Genomic DNA, 21521 nt, shown 5'->3' with positions numbered 1-21521 from the left:
TACGCTGCGACACACTGTGTAGTACACAGTGGAGTGTGTGCGCACCATCATCATCCTCCCCGTTCTAGTCCTCCGCTCTCGCTCTCGCTCTCACACACACACACACACATCCATCCTGTCCATCATCTACAGCCTGTATCAGCCGACTGTCTGTCTGTTTTGTCGTTCTCCTCCTGCTGCTCCTGCTGTTGCTCCTGCTGCTCCTGCTGCTGCTCCTGCTGCTGATGAGAGAAACAAGACACTTGTGCTGCATTGGCATCATCACCACAGCGCAGAGCCTTTCTGGTGACTGCGCGTCCCTCTCCTCCCTCTCCTCCCTCTCCTCCTCCGCTTGTCATTCTGCTGTTTTCTGCTGGTGACAGCCATCATGGCGAAAACAGTGTCACCATCCAGTGCACTTGCAGGTAAGCTCAGTTCGGCACCAGCTCATTGTAATTATTGTGTTTGAGCCGTGGTTGGAGCAGACCCATGAATGACGCACTGCTTTTTGTGCAGGGTGCCGCGAGATCCGGCTCCACTTTGTGCAGATAATATGGGCCCTGGACTATAGACTGTAATGTGCATGATCAAATAATGACATTTATTATTAATAATAATAATAATAATAATAATAATAACAATAATAATGATAATAATAAAATAGGTTTTTATTCCGGGAGAAAGTCAGTAAACAATGGGGTTGCCTTCTCTCCCTGTCATTGTGATCTTGTGTGGCCTTACATAGACCGTGTGCCCTAGGTTGAGGGTCACTGTAAAGTAAAATCCCACTGTGTGTTGCCAGTTGTCCTAGTGATGACACATGTGTGGAGAAAGAGAGACTGGTCTGATGATGACACATGTAGGGCAGATTAAACGCATCTAACTATTGTTTAAAGACTCTGAGTTGGTCATTTACTCCTCAGACGACGGAGGACATTAAACTATTGTTTTGCTTTCTCCCTCCACACCCAGACAAAAGTGAGAGTGGAGAATGAGACATTGGAGTAATGAGTGACATTGCCCTCAAAGCCATAAAAGCTTTTGTAAATACACTCATTAGATGATTAGAGGAAGAGGTAGACTACCCATGTGGCCAGTGAAAAGATCAATACATGGAAAATGATGCTTGTGACAAGTTAAACATGATGGATGAAAACAGCAATATGCTTAGTTCAGTCAGTTGAGCATGAAAGTTCAGGTCAAAGTGAAATAAAGCAATAAAAAAAGGAAAATCACTCGCCAAGCTGTTGAATAGTTTCTAGTTGTGTCAAGTAAACACTCTTTAAGGTGTAGACATTAATATATGGTCGATTTTTGCTTGACTATATCTGATCACTGCATTAAAAGAACAGTCAAATTATTATAAATATTTACTCTGATTGTGTCTTTTGTTTCACATTTATTTGTGTTTATTTGCTCCCACATCTACAGGAACATGTGATGTAAAATGAATATTAATATTAAATGTTTGTGTGTGTGTGCTAGGTGAAAAAATGGCACCACCATCCATCACTCTACTTCCTGAAAAGAATTCTCCGACAAACGGTCACTGCTCTCCGGCCCGAACTGGAAAAACCAGTGAGTGATGTCACTCTACTCACACCTTTTCTGATTTTTCATCATTTACTGTGCAGTTATTTTTTTAGATGGAATCGTCACAGATAACATAACAGTAGCTTTTAGGTTTGTACATATTCCGACTGACCATCACATCAACGACAGTTTTCACCCCTCCCCTATGTATTGCTGCAGCTTACTCTTGGCATGGAGATATTTGGAGGATTTTGCAATGTAATTGACTCAGCACAGATCTGCTGTAATGTCTCTCTCTGGTGGCAGTAAGGCAGCACTGCAGCTGGACACTGTGACTCAAGAGTGCGCTCTCTTTCTTTCTCTCTCTGTCTTTCTGTCTTTCTGTCTTGGTGACGCCAGCTCCGTCCAACACAGAGAAAAAGCCCCACATCAACGGACACGCATCTCCGTCACACTTGGCAGCAAACCATGCAGGTAAACAAAGTAAGTCATGCTGTTGACTTCTCTTATTCACTGTAACGTGGGTGAATTGTCACTACGCTTTTGATTGGTCACTTCATTCATCTTCCAGTTGTGGAAGGCTACATGAAGACTGATGACAGGATGCGATTAGCCAAAGAGCGACGTGAGGAGAGGGAGAGAAGCCTGGGTAGGTGATGTCCTGGTTTCCTGTTGAGCCTGTGGGTTTGTGTTCCTGTGCAGTTTCCCCTCCACAGTTTAATTGGCTGTGGATGTGGAGTGTTTTCAGCCAGTAGGTTTCTTAAGTTCACTGCATTCCTGATGTGATGAGCATTGTCACTTCAGAGAATAAAAGACCTCAGTAAAAGTAGGTCTCACACTCATAGCTTTTGCATTTTCCTCATGGTGGGCTGACATTAAAAATCAAATTCACTGCAACACACACACACACACACGTTATAAATCACCTTTAGAAAAACACTGAAATGAAAGTGTCAAACTCTGCTGATCCACTTTAGCGGCCAGAGACCAGCTGATCAGGGAGAAGGAGCGCCGAGCTCGGCTGCAGTACGAGCGCACAGTGGAGGAGCGCTGGAGGCGCCTGGAGGAGCAGAGGCAGAAAGAGGAGCTACGCAGAGCTGCAGTGGAGGAGAAGAGGAGGCAGCAGCTGGAGGAGGAGAGGGTCAGCTGAATCTAAGTGTTTGTTTGCTTGTGATGATGACCTCACTTTTGTCTGTTGGTGCTGGAGGACATTTATGAAGATTTAATGCCCAATGTTTACATACGTTTCAGGTTTTAAATTGTGATATTATACCAGCACAACACTGAAGTAAACATTGAAGTATGATGATGTCATATGCTATCTGACATATTTCAATATTCCTGTCCAAAAAAAGGATTTATTTCAATGAATTTGGTGAATGTGAGAATTCGTAATACGTCCAAAGCCCAGTAACGTGACAGGGTTCAAATAAAGGCCTGTGTTTTGTTTGTGTTGCCTTCAGGAGCGATTGGAGGCCTTGATGAAACGCTCCCTTGAGCGGAATCTTCTGCTCGAGCAGAGGAGCAAACGCTGGAACAAGGGCTGCCCGACTGGTGCAGGTAAGAACTGAGAAGCAAACAGAGATGGAAACACATGGAAGACAGAGGCTGCTGCTGAAGTATGCATGTGTCTCTGGTGTCCAGCAGAGACGGGATGGAGTGACGCGCCTGTGCTGATGTCAACGTAGAACTAAACTGCATTATGTTGATTTTCAAAATAAAACACAGCCACATTGGATCACTTATACTACACTTTGTATCTTTGAATCCGACACACCACGACATCCTCACTGGTGTTTTAACCTCCATCCAGGTTTCTACAGCTGGATGAAGACTTGCTCATTCAAACTGTTCATAATGCTCATGTTTCTGCTCTGCTCTGCTCCGCCTGCTGCCTATAGGTGACAGTGAGAATGCCCCACTCCCTTTCTCTGCTGCCTCCGCCTTTTCCCATGGCATTGCCTCCCCCCTTCCTGCTGGCAGCGAATCTGGTAAAGTTAAGCCCCCCCCCCTGCCCCTCCCAAGTGTCTACCATCCAATAGTTAGCATGTTTATGTTGGGCTGGAACTTCAACTTCCAGGTGCAGTGTGTGAAATGCATGTGAGAACATTTCAATTTGGCAGAAAGTGGTCAATTCCACAGAGGCCGCCATTTTACACCATCATGTTTTTACAATAGCTCATAATGGACAAACTTAATATATTAAAATGTTTGATTCTACAACTATTTTTTTTTTTTTTAATGGAGAAAATGTATATGTACATCTGCTCCGGGATGAGTAAGCAAATGACCATGTTAATCAAAAGTCGTGTACCAATATCGTGCAACCCTACTTAGAAGGTAAGGACGAAGTGATGGATATTCAACATGCAACTTTTGCACACTGTACCTTTAAACCAAAGTCAAAGTTTCCAGCTGCTCAGTCATTGGACGTTCTAAAGTATTTCTTCATGTCCAAGTGTGCCATACTGCACGGTGTGCAACTGTTCATGTGTTGTGTGTGTGTGTGTGTGTTCTAAATGCTCCTCAGACAAAATAAGACCACCTGACTAATCCATCTGTGCACATGATAATAAGAAAAGACATATTTATTTCTCACCATCCATTAGTATTCATTCATTTGTCATGTTTGTTTTAGTAAAATCATACTTTATTATTGTTAAATTGCCCCCCAGAGGTCAACTCTGTGGATTAATTGTTCCAGTTTGGTAACCTCTCAGTAATTACAAATGAAGAGTGAAACATAGACGTGAGTAGTATCGATTTTTATTTCTGTTTTGGGTCGTTTAGGATCAGCGTTTCAAACTGAAAGCAGCTAAGTGCTGTTTACTCCTGATCCCAGAAGCCGACGGTTTGGGAAATTCATCACAAATGACCTAGAATAGAATAGAATGTGCACTAAAATAGACGCCGAGACCGTGATCCCAACCTCTTTAGAGACTGTGACAGATGGAGACGTTAGGATAGATCGCAGGAAAACAGCTTTAATGTTTACGACCTTTGCTGTGTGGCATCATTGGTTTGGGTGTGACTCGGTGAAGGAACACGTTTCAAAGTGGCCACTGTGCTGACATGTGTACACTTGCATCATACTGCATAGTTGTAAACAAATTCAAAAACAGAAGCATAAAGAAGACAAATGTGCTCCAACATCCTTCCCTGTTCAGTCAGGACATAAACCTTTTTGCAGTGTCACAACACATTTCTTTGGTCTGTTTCAGAAAGCAGGACAGAGCTGAGCTGCGAGTTCCCAATGCATTTAATCTACTGCTGCAAACAAAGCAATAACAAGATGCCATGATATTGTTTCATTTTCTGCCAAAACCAAAAAGTGAGAAAATTTTTACCTGAAATCTAAGGCATCAAAAGCAGCAGAAATGCATCTGTAACCCTCAGTGTAATGCAGCACACACTGTCCACACAGCCCCCTAACCTACACTGTATTATTATCCCTCTTGTTATGTTGCGTCATTTATCATTTGGTTTGATAAGCATGGTGTTTTTCATCACGCAGCGCCCTGCAGTCCTCACAGATCCCCTTTCTGCAGCTCGCTGAACCCTGTAGATCACAGCAGAGCTGGACTTCAGGGAGGCTCTCAGTCCACTCCCAATACACCCAAGGTCAGTCCTCACATACACATTAATGGTAGAAGCTGCAAGATCTTACTGACTGTTGTGCAAACAGAAAGAGCGGCTGCGCAGAGAGAGAAGAACCGCATCACCAGGTTACGCATCACCTGTGAGACGATCGGAATCCCCTGCAAGTGTCACCAAACACTTGGCTTCACCCTCTACCTCCAAGTAAGAGTACTTGTTTGTTGTTGACTTAAAGGGCGGTTAGTGGAGGCTGACCGCTGGGACTGAATGTCAGATTCCAATCTTGAGAGTATTTGGTTGATTTATTTTTCTTCCATCTGGTAAAATATAATGGTTTATTTAAAAAAAAAAAAAATTTTTTTGCATCTGTACTGTAGTACATTTAATAATTAATAGAATAGAATAGAATAAAATGGAAAGCCTCTATCGTCATTGTACAAGACAATGGACTTAGTGGTGGATCGTCTGATGAATTTACAACACAATAAAATAATAAATGGCCAATAAAGTACTTTAAAAATAGGGTAAAGTGACATGCACAAGACGTATTACTCATCAATGCTAATTATACTTATCAATAAATCAGAATCTTTTGTTGTATTTGTTAATGAAAAAGCTATTAAATCACATTAAAGTCTACTTGTGTGAGTTTTGATGCTTCTGTACAGTGTACAGCTATGGATGGTGTCTGTGTATATATATATATATAAAAAAACATTTTTAAATACATTAAACAAATAGCATTATTTTCCCTTTTAAAACCAAACATCTGTATCCGTGTGCAGGCTGACATCGAAGATGCGTGGCCAGTCTGCGACTAACAACTGCTCCCCGACAAGACACCGTCCAAACACGTCAACGGGTGACAAGAACGCAGAAAAACACGGTGAACAGTTGACAGCTGAGCCCGCACTGAAGAACAATACCAACATGAACAGCACCAATCCACCGTCACAGTCACTCAGTGGTGAAATGGCTAAAATAAGCTCATCCAAGGATGAAGCTCCTGACAAACATCAGTCCCCGGACAGAAAGGACCATGTGTCCCTCAAAGTGGATTCTTCTGAGAAGAAGGACGGAGACAAGAAACGAGGCGAGTGTTTGTTTCCTCACTCAACATCTTGTTTTTGCCATGCATGATTCTAATACGCGTCTTGTGATGTGTGACAGACTCAGCACCGTGTGCAGGGAAAATGGCAGCTGGCACAACAAGTGCAGAGGAGGCCACCAGGTTGCTGGCAGAGCGCAGACGTCAGGCTCGAGCGCAGAAAGAACTGGAAGACCAAAAGCGCCAACAAGAGGAAGAAGAAAGGTGAGTTCAGTGAGCAAACCCGGAAGTGAAAGACAGGATTGAAAACAATCATGTGTTTACTGAGTATCTCTACTCTACCTGGCAACCAGACTAAAGAAAGAGCAGCGACAGAAGCAACTTGCACATGATCAGCTACAGCAAGAAGTGAAAAATCAACAAGTGAAGGAAAAGGTGGAGCATGAGGAGGATCTCTGCAGGCCAAAGGAACATGAAGACAAACACAAGAAGGAAGAGGAGGAGAATGAGAGACATATGCAAATGAACCAAGAGGTGAGAGATCATTTGTATTTATTTGTTAAGCTGTATGTGCTGGGTTTAGGTGAAATGAAAACTGTAGTGCAGAACTTGGGTAATGGGTCATATTTTGCATTTAGTCAATATAGCGGCATTAGATCTCGTGTCACCAGGAAACAGGAAGTGATTTATTTTACGTCAGACAGCAACATTGTGCTACTAAAGCGAGTATACACACTCCCTCATTCAGGTCTGATAGTACTGCTTGACAGAGCAGATTGTAATGTTAAATTTCTTCTATTCGTGAAGAATAAGCAGAGGTAGAATACTAATACAAGAAGCTACACACTGCAGCTTGAACTTAGTGTTTCTGTAATCTGAAAGACGTTTTCATCTTAATCCCAACAGAGAGAAAAAGCCAAAGTCCAGGCTCAGGAGGACGCCGAGCGTCAACGGCAAGACAGAGAACTGCAGGCGCAACAAGAAGAGGAAAAGCGGCAACTAAGAAAAAAGGTTATTTTAAAGAGATTAAAAGTACCAACTGTTGTGGAAATGGTTTGGAAACAGTATTATTTGTTTTTTGCAGAGAATTGAGGAGATCATGAAGAGAACTAGGAAGGGTGAAGCTGACATGAAGGTACTGTAAGAGACACCTTCTGCTCTTGCACAGTAAACCTGCTGCCGATCCTGTGGTTACCATTCATTTATTATTCAAACTTTGGATTTCTGTTGTTCTCATCTTTATTAAATAATATTGCTGGTGATACTTTTGGTTTTGTGTCCTGATTACCACAAAATGTTGACCTAATTGTCTCTGTTATGCACTGAACCAGAAGGAGGACGAGGTGGAGACTAAGTCAGTCTCGCCACCAGGTTAGTGTGTTCTCCAGTTGCCGCTGCTTTGATCTTGCTTGCTCTTCATGCTCACGTCATGACTTGGTCAGAAATGCAAACAGGGAATGTATTTTGAGCATGTGCAGCAGAATTTGCAGCTCTTTGCACTGCAGCCATTTTGACATGTATTGAAAGCAAAGGCGTTAGTGATCAAACTCACTTCATTTGATCGTTGACACCAGTGGTTTTCTTGTGACCTGTCAACGTGGCTGCTGTTTAATAAGCACATTCTACATTTGTTTTATTAGTTGGCTCATGTTAAAGCTCCTTACACGCTGATTTGTTCCCCCTTTTTCAACCTTTAAAGAAACTCTAATTCTTATTCTTTTGCTTTGGCTATTCAGAATGTACAAGACTACATTAGTTTAGGCTGGTCAAGCAAAATTGTGCCTTGTACTGTGTGCGCTTTTGGCCGTGCTTTGGTTGTTATCATGTGGAATATGATGCAGCAGCCATGGCTCGTACTCTTGGTGCTGTCGAGCAGCAGTACCGTGGAGACTGGATGTAAAATGAGCTGCTCTTGAAAATGCCCTTGGAAGAATTATTCTGGCCTCTCTACGGGGGATTGAGCTGTTGAGTGTGAGCCAGCACTTTACTTGAACTGTCCGGTGTTAATCTATCCATTTTGACCATTTTAACACTGGCAATGTGTGAATTCTGCTGCCCCTGTCAGCATTTTAATATTAACTGGACAGTCCAAATACAGTGTGCTTTTTTTATTCTCCACAGAGGGTGTGAAGGCTGAGCAAAATAACGCTCAGGCGAATGAGCAAACCGCCAAAAAAGTTGCGTTTCAGGTTAAAGAGGCAGTCGCCAAAGTCCAGGTCAACATAGAGAAGGAAACTATTGTAGCAACAGCACAGACTGACAATCAGAAGAGCGAGCAAGTCAAAAACAGCACTCATCAAGTGATGGCAGCACCCGGTGTTCCCGACAAGAGGCCGGGCACCAAAGCATCCACTGAAGAGTTGGCCAGTCAGCACAGCCAAGAAAGCAACACCCGTGCTGTCAAACACCAGGGAAGAGAAGTGGAAATCAATTTAAACAAGCAGCATGCAGAACACGTTAAAGCCACAAACCAAATAAATGAAGAGCCAACTTGGCTGAGAGCAGATGCCAGAGACTACCCGACGCAGGGTGGTACGATGAACGGAGCGGCGAAAGGTAAACGAAGTGGTCGTCCAACTGCTGAGGGAAGCAAACGTCAAAGCCTGCACGTGTCACTGGTGGAGAGAAACGATAAAGGAGGCTCCAGAGTGGAGGTTGTTAGACACTCAATGACACCGCTGCCAGTGGGACACCTGTCAGCACCAATAATACGGCAACAGCCACTGGATGTGAAGGGGACATGTGACGAGGTGCAGGCCATGGAGATCAGGTGAGCTAATTTTACCAGTTTTACCGACTGAAGTTACGGACATTAGTATTTGTATAATTGCTTTTTGTCTGGTTGTCTTGGCCTTAGAATAAGCTTCATATATGAGTCAAGGGCCCATTTTTCACTGCCATATTTCTACAGCAGCTCAAACTGATCAAACCAGCCAGAGTGTGTTTCTTGTATATTCAAGCAGAACTACATAAACAAGGCAATCAGAGATGGCAGACGTCCCCACATTCATGCAACAAGCCTCTGGCGGCCTCTGTTGGTCATCTTGGCAAGTGCAAGTGTGGAAGCACAAACAAACAGACAGACAGACAGTCTCAGTCTCTCAGTCTCAGTCTGACATCCTGTTACAGTCTGCAGTTTTACCACTAGGTGTCACTAACTTTTACACACTGGGTCTTTAAGTGTACTTATAAAAATGGACATAGTCTGCTTGTTGCAAAACAAACTCCCATTGTGAAGCATCAAGATTCACAATTTGAGCTAAAATGAGTGATTAAAGACCATTAACTCCACCGGAAAATCATTACGGATGTTATAAATCAATGATGTAGGCTTCTCCTGGTGGCTAACTGCTAACCAGAAGACTTTGTCCATTCTTATTTATAGTCTCTGTTCTGGATAGTGTAGATTTCACAAAGTCCTGCATATTTTGAGCATGTGCCTTTTCTGGTCAAATTTCAGCCCAGCGTCAAAGGAAGAATTGATTTCAATCCAAGAGTTCTCACCGGTGAATGAACTCCAGCACGGTGGCCTCAGTAACACGCGTGCTCTCGAAGATCTGATGGACCTGACAGGCAGTGTCTCACACCTGAAACCGTCTTCTGAAGGCAACATAGGCGACTGCAACGAAAACCTCATTGAGGGTGTGGTTAGTCCCATGTCAGACTCAAAGCACATTGGAATATCACCTTCATCCTCAAATAAACTTAGCATCCAGTAGTCCACTTAATCTCACTCTCACACCTCCCGTCGCTTATCCTCTCATCAGGTGTCACATTTTTGAGCATGTGCCCCTGTGTTGACACACATTTATGGAAATAGAGCCATAGATTTGACTAATAAAAAGCTATAAAACTACAATTTAGAATAAAAATATAACAGCAGTATTGTAATCTCATAAATAACCATTGAAATTGAATGTTGAGTTTGCAGGATGAACACATGTGGAGTGAAGTGAGGGAAGAAGCAAGGGTTTGTCTGAATATATCAAATAATCCTAAAAGTGCACATATCAGTGTTTGGATTACAAACATTTAGAGGATTAGTGTTTAGAGTATGAATCTTCATATCTCAATCTCCATGCACAGATGTTTGCTCAGAGCATCAATGACTTGCATTTGTAGCGCTGCCTTTTCACACGTGCTCTTAAGTCTTTAATGTATTTCACTGTGACGAAGCGGAGGAGGCGTGACCTGATCTGATTTACATGACAGTCTTGTCTTTCCATGTAATGTTACTCAAGCATGTGCTGAGGACTCAGCTGAAATTGAATGGCTCTAAATCAAAAGTCTGTATTCGAGTGTGAGAGACAAGTCATCATTAATGTGACTGCATATTAAAATAAATCATGAAATTAGAATACATTACTCCATGTTTGTTTTGGACTAATCCCTGACTTTGACTTTGCAAATATGCAGTATTCATATTTCATATAGCATGTCAGCTTTTCTCCCATAATTCCACTGAATAAGTAAGTTAAATGATGTAAATAGTAATACAGTAGCTCAGCAACTCAGCAAGTTGTAGAAAACATTTTCTGTACTAATGCCACTGTGCTAATGGATGTGTAATCCTACGACACACACAGTAACTTAGATTTATATCAACAGATATCTGGGAATAAGAGTGAAGTGCACGGGGATAAGGGTGTTCATTTAACAATCTATCTAACTGTGTTTCTCTTTATCACAATGTAGCTTTAATTCTGTGTACGTTTCTTCTCTTCATGGTGCATGTAGTTGCCAGGGTCACACAGTGGTGTAGTGGCTAGCACTGTTGCCTTGCAGCAGAAAAGACCCAGGTTTCTGCATGGGGTTTGCATGTTCTCCCACAGTCCAAACACATGCAGAGGACAATTGAACACTCTAAATTGCCCGTAGTTGTGAATGTGAGAGTGAATGGTTGTTTGTGTCTCTATGTGTTGACCCTGTGATGGACTGGCCACCTGTGCAGTATGTAACCCGCCTTTCACCCTGTGGCCGCTGGGATTGGCTCCAGCGACCCTCGTGTGGAGGACGGACAAAGCGGTAGACAATGAATGAATGTAGTTTCCATGAAAATTGCTTTATGGGTGTTTTGCACAGAAATTGTGATATGTGATCTGTAATACTTGAATTTTGCATCATTTCCACCATAGTTTGTACTTATGATTTATGTTTCTCAGATTCATTGCATCGCTTAATAAAACTTCCTCAGTGTACAGAAAGTAGCCGTAGTAGCCATATATATCATATTTACTAGTTAGAATTTGCTGGATATCTTTGTTTGTGTTTAGAAAGCGCAAGTGAGTGCAAAGTAATGATGCACACAACCAAAGTGATAATCTGCTCATATTCATATGTACAATCTCAGCTAGATTAAGTGATTAAATAATTGATGTATACAGTGTGCATGGTTAGCATGGTCATGATAAAGATATCTGAAAGAATAAAAAAATGAAGATTTGACTGTGCATTTTCTCTGCGTTTGTTTGCATTGACTTGGTGCAAGTTAATCACAGTTCTATCACAAAAGTGGTTTGAAATGTTGAATGATATTAGATTCATCTTCTAGTTTTAAATGAGATGTTGATTCAGCTTGACATTGTGACAACTGCGGTTTATCAAGCAGTTGAATCATGTTGCAAAACCTGTTTGTCAACACTCAGTGATTAAATCTACTGTTTTGTTCTAACAGAAACTGAATTGTGATTGAAAACTGCAACTCGTGCTGAGGGAGGTTTCAGTAAAGCCAGATGCCAAAATATTGATGGATACCTGTCGGCAGCGTTGTATAAAGTACCTAAACCTAAGCACTTGGAAGCACTTTTTAAAGCATTACTTTGGTAAAAGTCATATAGTAAAAGTAATCTTCTGATATAAAATGTACTTACATTTTAGAAGTAAAAGTATTAAAAAAGTTAGGAGTTAGGATTGAGCAATGGTAGCTCAGGGTAGGATGAGTTGATGTTTGTTTCTTTTATATTTGTACTCATATAATCTTGTGTAGCCTTGTTTAATTAAGAGACAGTGATTGTGTGCCATGGTTTTGCAGAAGTTTCCCACATTGTATAAATAGATGACTGACTCTGTACCGTGCACATATCCTCAAACATACATGGTCAAACGCACACAGGCACACACACACACACACACACACACACACACACACTGGTTTACATGACTTCAGGGGACATTGCATTGACCTGATCATGACAGCTCCCACTTTACACTGATAAATATTGAGAAATAGACCAGTGAGTTGTTCTTTCTTGCTTCATTAAACCCAAATGCATAAACTGAATCCTCAAAAAAGAGAATTATTTACATAATGCAATTCATATCATTTTGAAAGCCATCATCCCAAAACTTGAATAACAACTCACTACACATCAACATGTGGGTGCTCAAAGGACCAAAGCACTGAAATTTGGTTGGTAACATATAAGAAATCTGAATATATTATTATTACAGTATTACTTTCACTATATCTAGAATATTATGTGTTTGCACTTCTCTCAGTTGTTATTGTAAGGCTTTTATGTTATTTGTATTCATACACAACAGCAAAAACAACAGTATAGTTCATCTATTATGATGGTAGAATCGATAGTGGGTTATTTAATTAGCCTAGCAGTCTGCAGGACATGCAGTTCATACTCCAGCACAGTAGGAGGCGCTTCAGTCTGGCTGTCTGCTGCTGCGTTGAAAAAGCGAGTGTAGTGCGACGAGGAAGAGCAGCTACGCTGTGTCGCAGTTAGCAACAATCCATTCGACGATATAGGTTGTTGGTAAGTAGCTGAAGATTTTTACGAAATTTATCGACGGGTGCACATTTTTTTTGTTATTTAACTTTTATCCAAGTTGTTACCTACACGTTTCCGCTGACAGGACGCCATTTTCTGAAAACAGCGTTAGGCACGTACCTGCTAAAGAGCCAGGCTAAGCTAACTTAGCAGTGAGATAAGGTTGTTAGCGTGAACTCGAACCATATTTCCTCTTTTTGTTGTTAAATACATGACACGTACATATGTTGAGACAATTGCCCACGGGCGTCGTGTATAATTTGGTGTATGTTCAGCTTTTCTTCGTGTGCAGCGTCAGCTGCCAGTGGCACATACCGTAAATGGAGACACGATCAGCGGCCATTTCTAGAGAACGTAATCCAACCTGGACATGTTCTGCTCTTGTAAAGGCCGTTGGTCATAACTCTTTTTTTATCTGAGTTACTAACACCAAATGCGACTTTCAGCACCCTTGAACCATTCATTTAACATATGATAAATGTTTTGACTGACAAAGTAAAAGTGCTAGTCACAACATGTTAATTTGTCTGATGTGTTTGATCACATCAGCATGCATTAGAATCAGGGCTGGGCGATAATTAAATAATTATTGCATTGTAACTGACATTACTATGAAAACTATGATTAAATGTACGTCACGCGGACCTCTGCAGTCAAGTAGTATGTAGTAATATGAGGTATGACCCAGGCCCTAACAAGTTTTGCCTTTGATTGATGTTCACTTTGAGGCTGCCTTTTGTTTTGGATTATACAAGCAGTGAATTTTGCATCTAGTGTCTTGGGAAAGTGCAAACGTTCTTCATTTCTCTGGTTGGGATTAGGTCAATTTAAATCTTCAGGTAATGTGGAGGAAATACCATAATGTTTGGGTCTAACATCTTGACATCTCATCTGCCGTGGTGTTGTTATTTTTGCTGTTAGAACTATGCAATAATTCCACTGAGTGCTTTTGTTTTCGATTGTGTTGCTAAAATATTACATGGATAAGAAGGTTTAGACACTGTGAACTCTTACCTATGAGAACACAATGCTATGTGCTGGCTAATGCTTTGTACCATTGATTTTTATTTTATTTTTTTCTGGGGGGTACATGTAATACATTTTTTTTCAGCTTTTACATATTATAAGTCAATTCCAAATTTACACACTACAGTGTTACAATATATATTGCTATATATTTTAAAGGACTTGGAGCCCTTGTATGTTTATGTACACTACAGTTTTATGAGGTGTTGGTAGTATATAAAAGTTTTTAAAAGCTATTGGATAAATTACTTGGCCAAAGCTAACTGAGGCTTCTGTTTGAAAGGAGCACCTTTCTGCAGTGTAGTCCAAGCAGTTTGAGAATAGCTATAGTATGAGGAATCATTACATTTTGTTAGGGCTGTCATACTCAGTGTGTGTGTATTGTTTTCCAAAGGTTATTCACTGACTTCCAAAGATGGTCCGACCACATTTTGGACCACCGCGCATGAAGCCCAGGTAATGTGTCAACTTTCTAAATCTTGCTGTGCCTAATAGAAATGGTGATTTGAAATTTATTCTGGACCTTTTTGGAAAAACACCACATTTTGAAGTGTAATTGCAATCTTTTAATTAACCTTCTATTTTTTTGTGTTGTTTCAGACCGTATGGAGATGGTAATGGCATTGGGCAAAGGGAAGGGAATTTCAACCCCAACTCTAAAAGTCGGAGAGATGCCCAGGGCTACACAGAAAGGAACTTTAACTGGAGAGATTCTAGAGGTAGAGGACGACCCCCGGGGGTCAAGAGAGTCCCCCTCATGGGAGAGCATAGAGAGCCACGTTTCAGTCAGTTGAGGTCCCCAAATCAGGATTCTTTTCACTCATACCCCCCCAAAATGGAACCACACCATAGCCAGAGGAGGCCGACTTCATCTCGACCAAATCGCCCTCCTCGGGGCCAGCATCACTCATCCTCTCGCAATCCAGCACAAGGCTCCCCTGGTCACAGGGGGCCACCTTTTCATGGCCAGCCCCCAGGGCACAGATCAGCCTCCCCTAGACATTTTTCTAACCACCCAGCTGACAGGCGATCAAGCTCTTCACAAGGCTATCGGGGCTCTTTCAGGGGCTTCAAGAGACAGTCAGGTTTTTCCCATCAGGAGCACCAGAACCAAGATCCTCGTAGGAGTTACAGCCCCAGAGAAAGGCCCTATGAGCATTCAGGTCATGGCATGAAGCGCTGGAATGAGGCTGGGCCATTCTCTAATTCCAGCGATGGAGATCACAGGCCCTCTGGGTCACAGAGGAGCCCCAGAGAGATGAATGGGAGAGGCTCGTGTCCAGAGAGGTATATGAGTGAAGCAACTATCCCAGCTGGGTAACATTATTAAGGAGGAGGCCTGAAGCTGGCCCTGTCCTCCCAATCACAGGGGTCATAATGATAACCTCTATTTAATCCCAACCCATGTTATTAGTGAGTTGATTAATGGGGGTCTGATAAAAATGTGGTTTCACCTGCCATTGAGAAGAGAGTTACATCTGTAATTGCTCTTTGAAAATGTACTTCCCCTGTGTCATTCTATCGTGGCATTAAGAAAAAATGTACAAGTTCCACCTCCCAATTAACGTGACAATGGATCTGTCATTGTAATGATTTCTCTATTGTTTGATGGATATACAGGTGGTCATCAGAGCAACACTCCAGGCGGCAGCGTGGTCCAGTGGAGAGGCAGGGCAGCAGATCTCACAGTAGAGAGAGGACACAAGATGTCCCTCACCAGCTCCCTTTCAGATCCCCCTCATGGAATCGAGGTCCACCACAGTCATCATCCTACCACAGGAGCCCTCAGGAAAGGCAACTGCCAGGATCCAGCAAGAGGAGGATATCCAACATCAGCATGTCCTCCTCAGACCCTTTACCAGAGCATGGCAATCCAAAACGTCCCAGGAGAGAGAGACCTCAGCTTCTCAGTATTCCCAGGCCATTTGGTGCTAGACCATTGTCTCTTAGGGATAAAAGTTTCCTGGTTAAGAGACAAGTGAAAGCACAGTCTCTCATGAGGCTCAGAATACCTCCATCCGTGAGACCAAGGCCTCAACTGGGCGACTCCAGCTCTGTTCTTGCCATTAGGAAGAGGCGGTTCCAGTCAAATCCAGTTCCTCTGAAAAGGTTTGAAGCAAGGAGGGAAAAACCACAACAGTCACCGTCCAGAGATGATGACAGTGACAGCAAGCCTTCAAGAGACTCTGACACAGGCAAAGAACAGGTGGAGTCTCGTCGGCCTGAAAACACCCACAGGTATGGTATTTCCCTTCTAGCACTGTTCGCAGGGGCTTGATGATGCTTAGGAAGTCAAGAAAGAGTGTGAAGGGGGTGCCAGCTATGGAAAATGAAGATATAATTTTCAGCTATATGCACAACATTGAATCGGTTGAAATGCCACAAAAATTCTGAGCTGCCCGCCTGTCTGCTGCCTGTGTTTCAAAATGTCTTCCTATCAAGTGGGCTCAAGAGAAGGTGATAAGGTACGCTGCATATCGATGATGCCAACTTGTTTTAAAACCAGACACATTGGTAAATGCGCTTGATGAGGGGAGTGGAAAAATAGATGATCCATGCAGAATTCCTCAGTTGGTCATCAGTGAAAGTTTTTAGAAAAGCCCCCCAATGTTCTTCAGCATGCTGTGAAGACCGCTTCATCTTCAATTAACCCAACCCCTTCGTTCTTCATAGCAAACAAAAGTGGACAGAAGCTGAAGTTATAACATTTATTGTAAAGCATGAAATGAGAACATGAAGAAGACTACACTCCAACATGACCGAAACTAAATTTGCCACGCTCTCAGCAAAGTTATTGGCAGCTGATCAGCTATTAATGGACCATTGGGAAAAGGATGCATTAATTGGAAGTTGAGTGCTGTGACTGGTCAATGCACCAACTTAAACAAGGGACTACAGAATTACAAGTCAAGTGGCGTATTTAATCAAGGAGTTTGCAGAAACAAAGTTCTTGTCACATTTCAGTACTATCTAGATGGATGATGGATAATTTATATGCAAACAATGGTTATGGAAAGCCATTAAAGAAGAGGAGGAACGTCCGTTGAAGGACATCACTAGCCACCATCAGAGTTGGGACAACGTGCAACTGCATTCATTTTATCTCGTACATTATCTATAAATAACTTTTTTGTTCGTACACACCAAATAACAAGCAACACAATATCTTCGAAGTTGTTTTAATTTTATTAAATTAATTGTTAACATCATAAAACTGTTAAAACACAAGCCTAATTAAATGCAAACCCACATGTACACATGCTCTATGGGGTCATAGCAATACCCAGGCCATATCGCACATTCATTCATCTACAGAAGTGGAATCCAGAAGGACTGGCTGAACTGAATCTGAAGGACAACGCATTCTTGAGGAGAGAAGAGGACCTAAATAACTGTTTACACTTCATTCAGTGCATCAATGCTGGAGTTGTCTGCCATTCCTAAATTTAAATAAGCTTTCTTTCAGCTCCCATACTGTCTGATGTGCACCATGTCACGTCCAAGCCAGGGGATCATATGCATTTAACATTCCCCCACCCCCAAACACCAAGGGATGTTGGCTCACTTTCTACACGAGTCAAACCAGTGACCTTAAAGCTACCGTACACGCGTAATTATAAGCTGCTGCCACCGGATGATATTAGAAGAAGCTGAGAACTTGACAGAAGATCAAGCTCTGAAAAGGATGCGGCAGAAGTGGAGAAACGAGGCAGAGCTGATTGGTTGGACTCAATGTAAATGAGAAGAACATGATGACAGGAGTGGTTGCAGGTTGAAGTGATACTGCGCGGGGACAGAAGTTAACACCAGCTTTATCTTGGAAGCTTTACCATTCCTCCTGGTTTATCTAATCTGTCTGAAAGCGGTTGGTCTTTTATTCAGCATCTACTGTGCTCGCTCTCTGTGTTGTATCTGACGTCTTCTAAAGGGTAAATATCTGCTGCATACCAAGGTTCATGGTACGTGAAGTCTCAAACGTACCTGGACATTCCATTCTGTGAAAGCATTGTCTTCCATTAAGGACAAGATATCCTCAATGATTTATTGGCACTTTGTCCCAATGTAACTTAAAACTACTACATGAGGAGGAATAGAAGTTACTGCATGATCTATCTGATCTTCTTCGAGGCTATGGGATCTGAAGGAATTGTCTCTTAGAAATTCTCAGTTGAGGCCACTGCAAAGCCTGAAGTACTCAACCGTAAAACCATCAACCTCTGTGGGCAGACAAGCACAGGCATGTCTCTCAAAGCCACTTGTGATGTTGCAGAAGAAGCTGACATAATTACCAGCCTGGACAACTGTTGATGTCAGAACTACAGCTGTCTTCCAAAAGTCAAATCGTCCAAAAGTCAAACCCTCTGCTGTGTTGCCATGCTGGTTGGCTGAAGTTTGAATTCAACCCAAGGAAAACTCAAAACAACCTCACAATAAAAACCTCAGTGTGACAGTGAAGATCAGAGCATTGTCCATCTGTGCCTCAGAGAGAGAGGATGATGGAAGATTTGATGAAGTGATCTAAACCGATATCTTAGAAGTCATCCAAGATTTGCACACTAACGTTCAGAGTGAATGAAGAGGGCTCAGATTGGTTCAGGGTACAAAAGTAGAAGTACAGGAGCATGGACATGCCATGTTTTTTGTAAGTACCCCTGTCTAATGTGTGGCTTTATAATTTATCTGCTTGCAAACTGTTCTATACTGGTTTAATTTAAATTACATTTTCTTCTAAGCGCTGACAGGTTGATTGAATTAGTTTTAACTTAAAATGCTGTGAATTTGAATGTGTTTGTTAATGTGTCCAGGGCATATTGAACAGTTTTGTGTACTTAACCTAAGCTTGACATGGTGCTGTGATAGAAAAGCTGTTCATCTTAACTCTGCCTGTGCGATGCTCTCCACAGATCATCTCCCATAGAGAAACGTGATCTTGTGGTTTTGTCCCACTGGCCACCAGGGCCGAGCTCTTCTAAAGATCACTCACCCTCTAAAGATTGCAGTCCAAAGCAGAAGACCGGTAAATTATATACATATATATTATTTTTTTTGTTTATCCTGGATATTGTAACCATGAACAGCAGCATTGATTATGCAGCTGTATTGATATTATGACATTGTTTATAGTACCAATACATTTTTATTGTTCAACCCTCAGAATGCAGTTCGGATGCAAGCACGTCACCAAACAATCGATTCTCAAAGACAAATTACTCAGAGCCTGACGACCGGAGACGAGGACATTTTGACAGGAGGATTGGAAGGTATGTTTCTTAGGATTACTCTCATGATTTGAAGCAAAGCTCTTGTTTACTGGGAAGTCCAGTGTGCCACTCTGTTTTGTGTTTGTAGGCCATTTAATGCGATGCAGGACAACAATAGATCTGGGAGGTTTTTCAGAAGACCAGGACCACCACCCATACAGGTAAGAGGAGCATTGAACTGGACTGTGTTGTGCCTCAGTATCTGGTATATGTCCCTGGATGGGTTCAACCCTCTGCTCTCATATTGAGTCTGTGCAAATTTACATCTTGACATATCTTAAGTCATTAAACTAGTGCTAACTTCTCAAAATACAAACACACACTTATTAACTTCTTAAAAACAGAAACTTGATATTGAAGGACAACACACTTTCTATTTTAGGTGCTACACAAAAGTGTGATCATTAACCAAACTTTGAAATTTCAAAATGTTAATATCACAACTCAAATGTTTAAGTATAAATGGAAGGAAATAAACCCTCAGAAGAGAATCGCAGCTAAAACATGTCATTTCTTAGAATTCCATATATTAAAAACTTGCTTTTCATATAACTCTTAACTCTGTAGTGTAATGAAATGAAAACAAAGTTTTAGCACATATACATAACTCATCTAATATTGTGATTAGACAGTTTGAGAAATAACTAAGGACAATTGCTTATTCTGCTTTCTCTGTTGTCTTTCACAGAGACCACGGTTCCAAGGTGGTCCCAGGAATGCAGGCCCTGAGCTGTCAGGAAATATAAGAAGACCCCTCATGGTACATTAAAGACCACAGACCATCAGAGATCAGAGACTTTCCGGCAATAGCCTTTGAAAATAACAAGACTTGTTTTGTTTTGTCCCCTTTTATTCAAGGAGAGCTTGGTGCCTCGTCCCTTCCCAAATCAGAGGCCAGTGTTAAGAAAAAGTCACAGTATTATGACAAAGTACCGCAACATTAGAGTGATGCGTCAGCAACGTACGCCGTTCAACAGAGGACCCAACCAACAACGCTGGTGATTACGCTCCGGTAAGAATAAGTTTTTATGTAATATGGAAGTTGTCATTTTGAAATGGAAACATTCACTTGTTCTCTCTTACCCAGATGTGTGACTCCTCAGATGCAACACTGGAAAACGCAGAAAGTCGAGATGATTTCTGCTGTGTGGACTGCACAAACTCTTCTGTCAGTACAATCTCAACCTGCCTGTATATTTTGCAAATGTTGCTTACATTTGGTCGTGTTTGAGTTGCATCTTTGAAGTGCTGTAGTACTTTGTTGTAGGACATTTGTAACACTACAGTCTTGTGTTTTTTTTTGGTATTTTGATTTATAAATTGCTGCTTGTGTTCTTAGCATTTTATTTTACATAGTCTTAGCATCATTTGTATGTTTACCACTTCGGCAACAAACAATTTCAGGGTTAAGGCCAAAAAATGTTTACTTTAACATCTCACCTGTATTGTTTGTAAATGTATCACATGAAGTGTCTCATTTGATTACTCATGGGTGTATTGATTAAAATCCGTTGCTTTTCAGTTGAGCTCCGACTTGTAAAACTTTAATAATCACATCAGTTTGTTTGAAACTTAAAGTAAAATTGGATTTAACACTCTGAGTTGTCATGTCTGAATAATCCCATTCTTCTGTGTACTATATGTGCAGGGGTGTCATTAGATGTGGGTTAGGGTTAGCATAGGTAGGGGCCAGAGGTCTGAGGCCCCCACCATATCTGGAACTCCACCGAGTGAGCCTTAAAAGGCATGAAAGTAGATAGTGTACATGTGTATTTAAATAATTCACAAATTGCATTGACAGGAATATCTGGTCTGTGTGCTTACGTCTTTAACACAAATGCTCAGAATATTTATTTCCATGAGTGAATGAGGCCAGAGTGCTTTTTTTCCCTTGTTGACTCAACTCCCGATTTATTTATTGTACCATACATGGCACAATAAAAACACATAAGAAGCAAAACACACAACCAATGGGAGTCCAACTCAACCTGTGTTTAAACATGATGGAGTAATCGTAGGTTTTTAAACACAATTTGAAATACTCAACAGTCTGCGCGCCTCTGATGTGGCAGAGCATTCCAGAGACGAGGACACCGTCATGGTTCGTGGCTGATCTGTGCCAAATGGGAGGAGAAGATCGAAGATCAAATCTATTTACTTTGACAAAATGATACAGAATGAGATTGAAAGACAGGATTACAAAAAAGATGAAAGTTGATCAAAGAAAAGATCAGTTACTAAGATGACAAACTGACCCAAATAAGAAATCTAAATTGCCACAAGATCAACATTTCT

General features: G+C 41.6%; 2 protein-coding genes across 4 annotated transcripts; both read left to right on the top strand.

Moving 5' to 3' along the window:
- Positions 1–10: 10 nt before the first annotated feature.
- On the top strand, positions 11–10515 carry map7d2a (MAP7 domain containing 2a). 3 transcript variants are annotated; one of them, XM_044041933.1, is made up of 17 exons: positions 11–404; positions 1465–1557; positions 1912–1995; positions 2084–2161; positions 2490–2653; positions 2976–3072; positions 3414–3503; positions 5027–5133; positions 5198–5313; positions 5895–6202; positions 6280–6421; positions 6511–6691; positions 7064–7168; positions 7242–7292; positions 7489–7528; positions 8279–8927; positions 9618–10515. In XM_044041933.1, exons 1-17 carry the CDS (start codon positions 368–370, stop codon positions 9874–9876), a joined length of 2601 nt encoding a protein of 866 aa, XP_043897868.1. In that variant the 5' UTR covers positions 11–367; the 3' UTR covers positions 9877–10515. The 3 variants fall into 3 exon arrangements, with proteins under 3 accessions (XP_043897868.1, XP_043897870.1, XP_043897869.1); XM_044041934.1 differs by having other exon boundaries at positions 12–404; positions 1912–1986; XM_044041935.1 differs by lacking the exon at positions 3414–3503.
- Positions 10516–12842: 2327 nt separating this feature from the next.
- Positions 12843–20824, top strand: si:ch211-114c12.2 (uncharacterized protein LOC336578 homolog). Its single transcript, XM_044042358.1, has 10 exons — positions 12843–12924; positions 14360–14421; positions 14566–15252; positions 15586–16203; positions 18870–18982; positions 19121–19226; positions 19315–19387; positions 19915–19986; positions 20085–20238; positions 20314–20824. The coding sequence occupies exons 2-9, from the start codon at positions 14381–14383 to the stop codon at positions 20226–20228; spliced, it is 1854 nt and encodes a 617-aa protein (XP_043898293.1). The 5' UTR covers positions 12843–12924; positions 14360–14380; the 3' UTR covers positions 20229–20238; positions 20314–20824.
- The last annotated feature ends 697 nt before the right edge of the window (positions 20825–21521 follow it).

This window comes from Solea senegalensis, linkage group LG13 (assembly GCF_019176455.1).
Source record: "Solea senegalensis isolate Sse05_10M linkage group LG13, IFAPA_SoseM_1, whole genome shotgun sequence".
NCBI classification, from domain to species: domain Eukaryota; kingdom Metazoa; phylum Chordata; class Actinopteri; order Pleuronectiformes; family Soleidae; genus Solea; species Solea senegalensis.
Note: the sequence above shows the minus strand (reverse complement) of the source record. Positions and strands in the feature narration are given on the sequence as shown.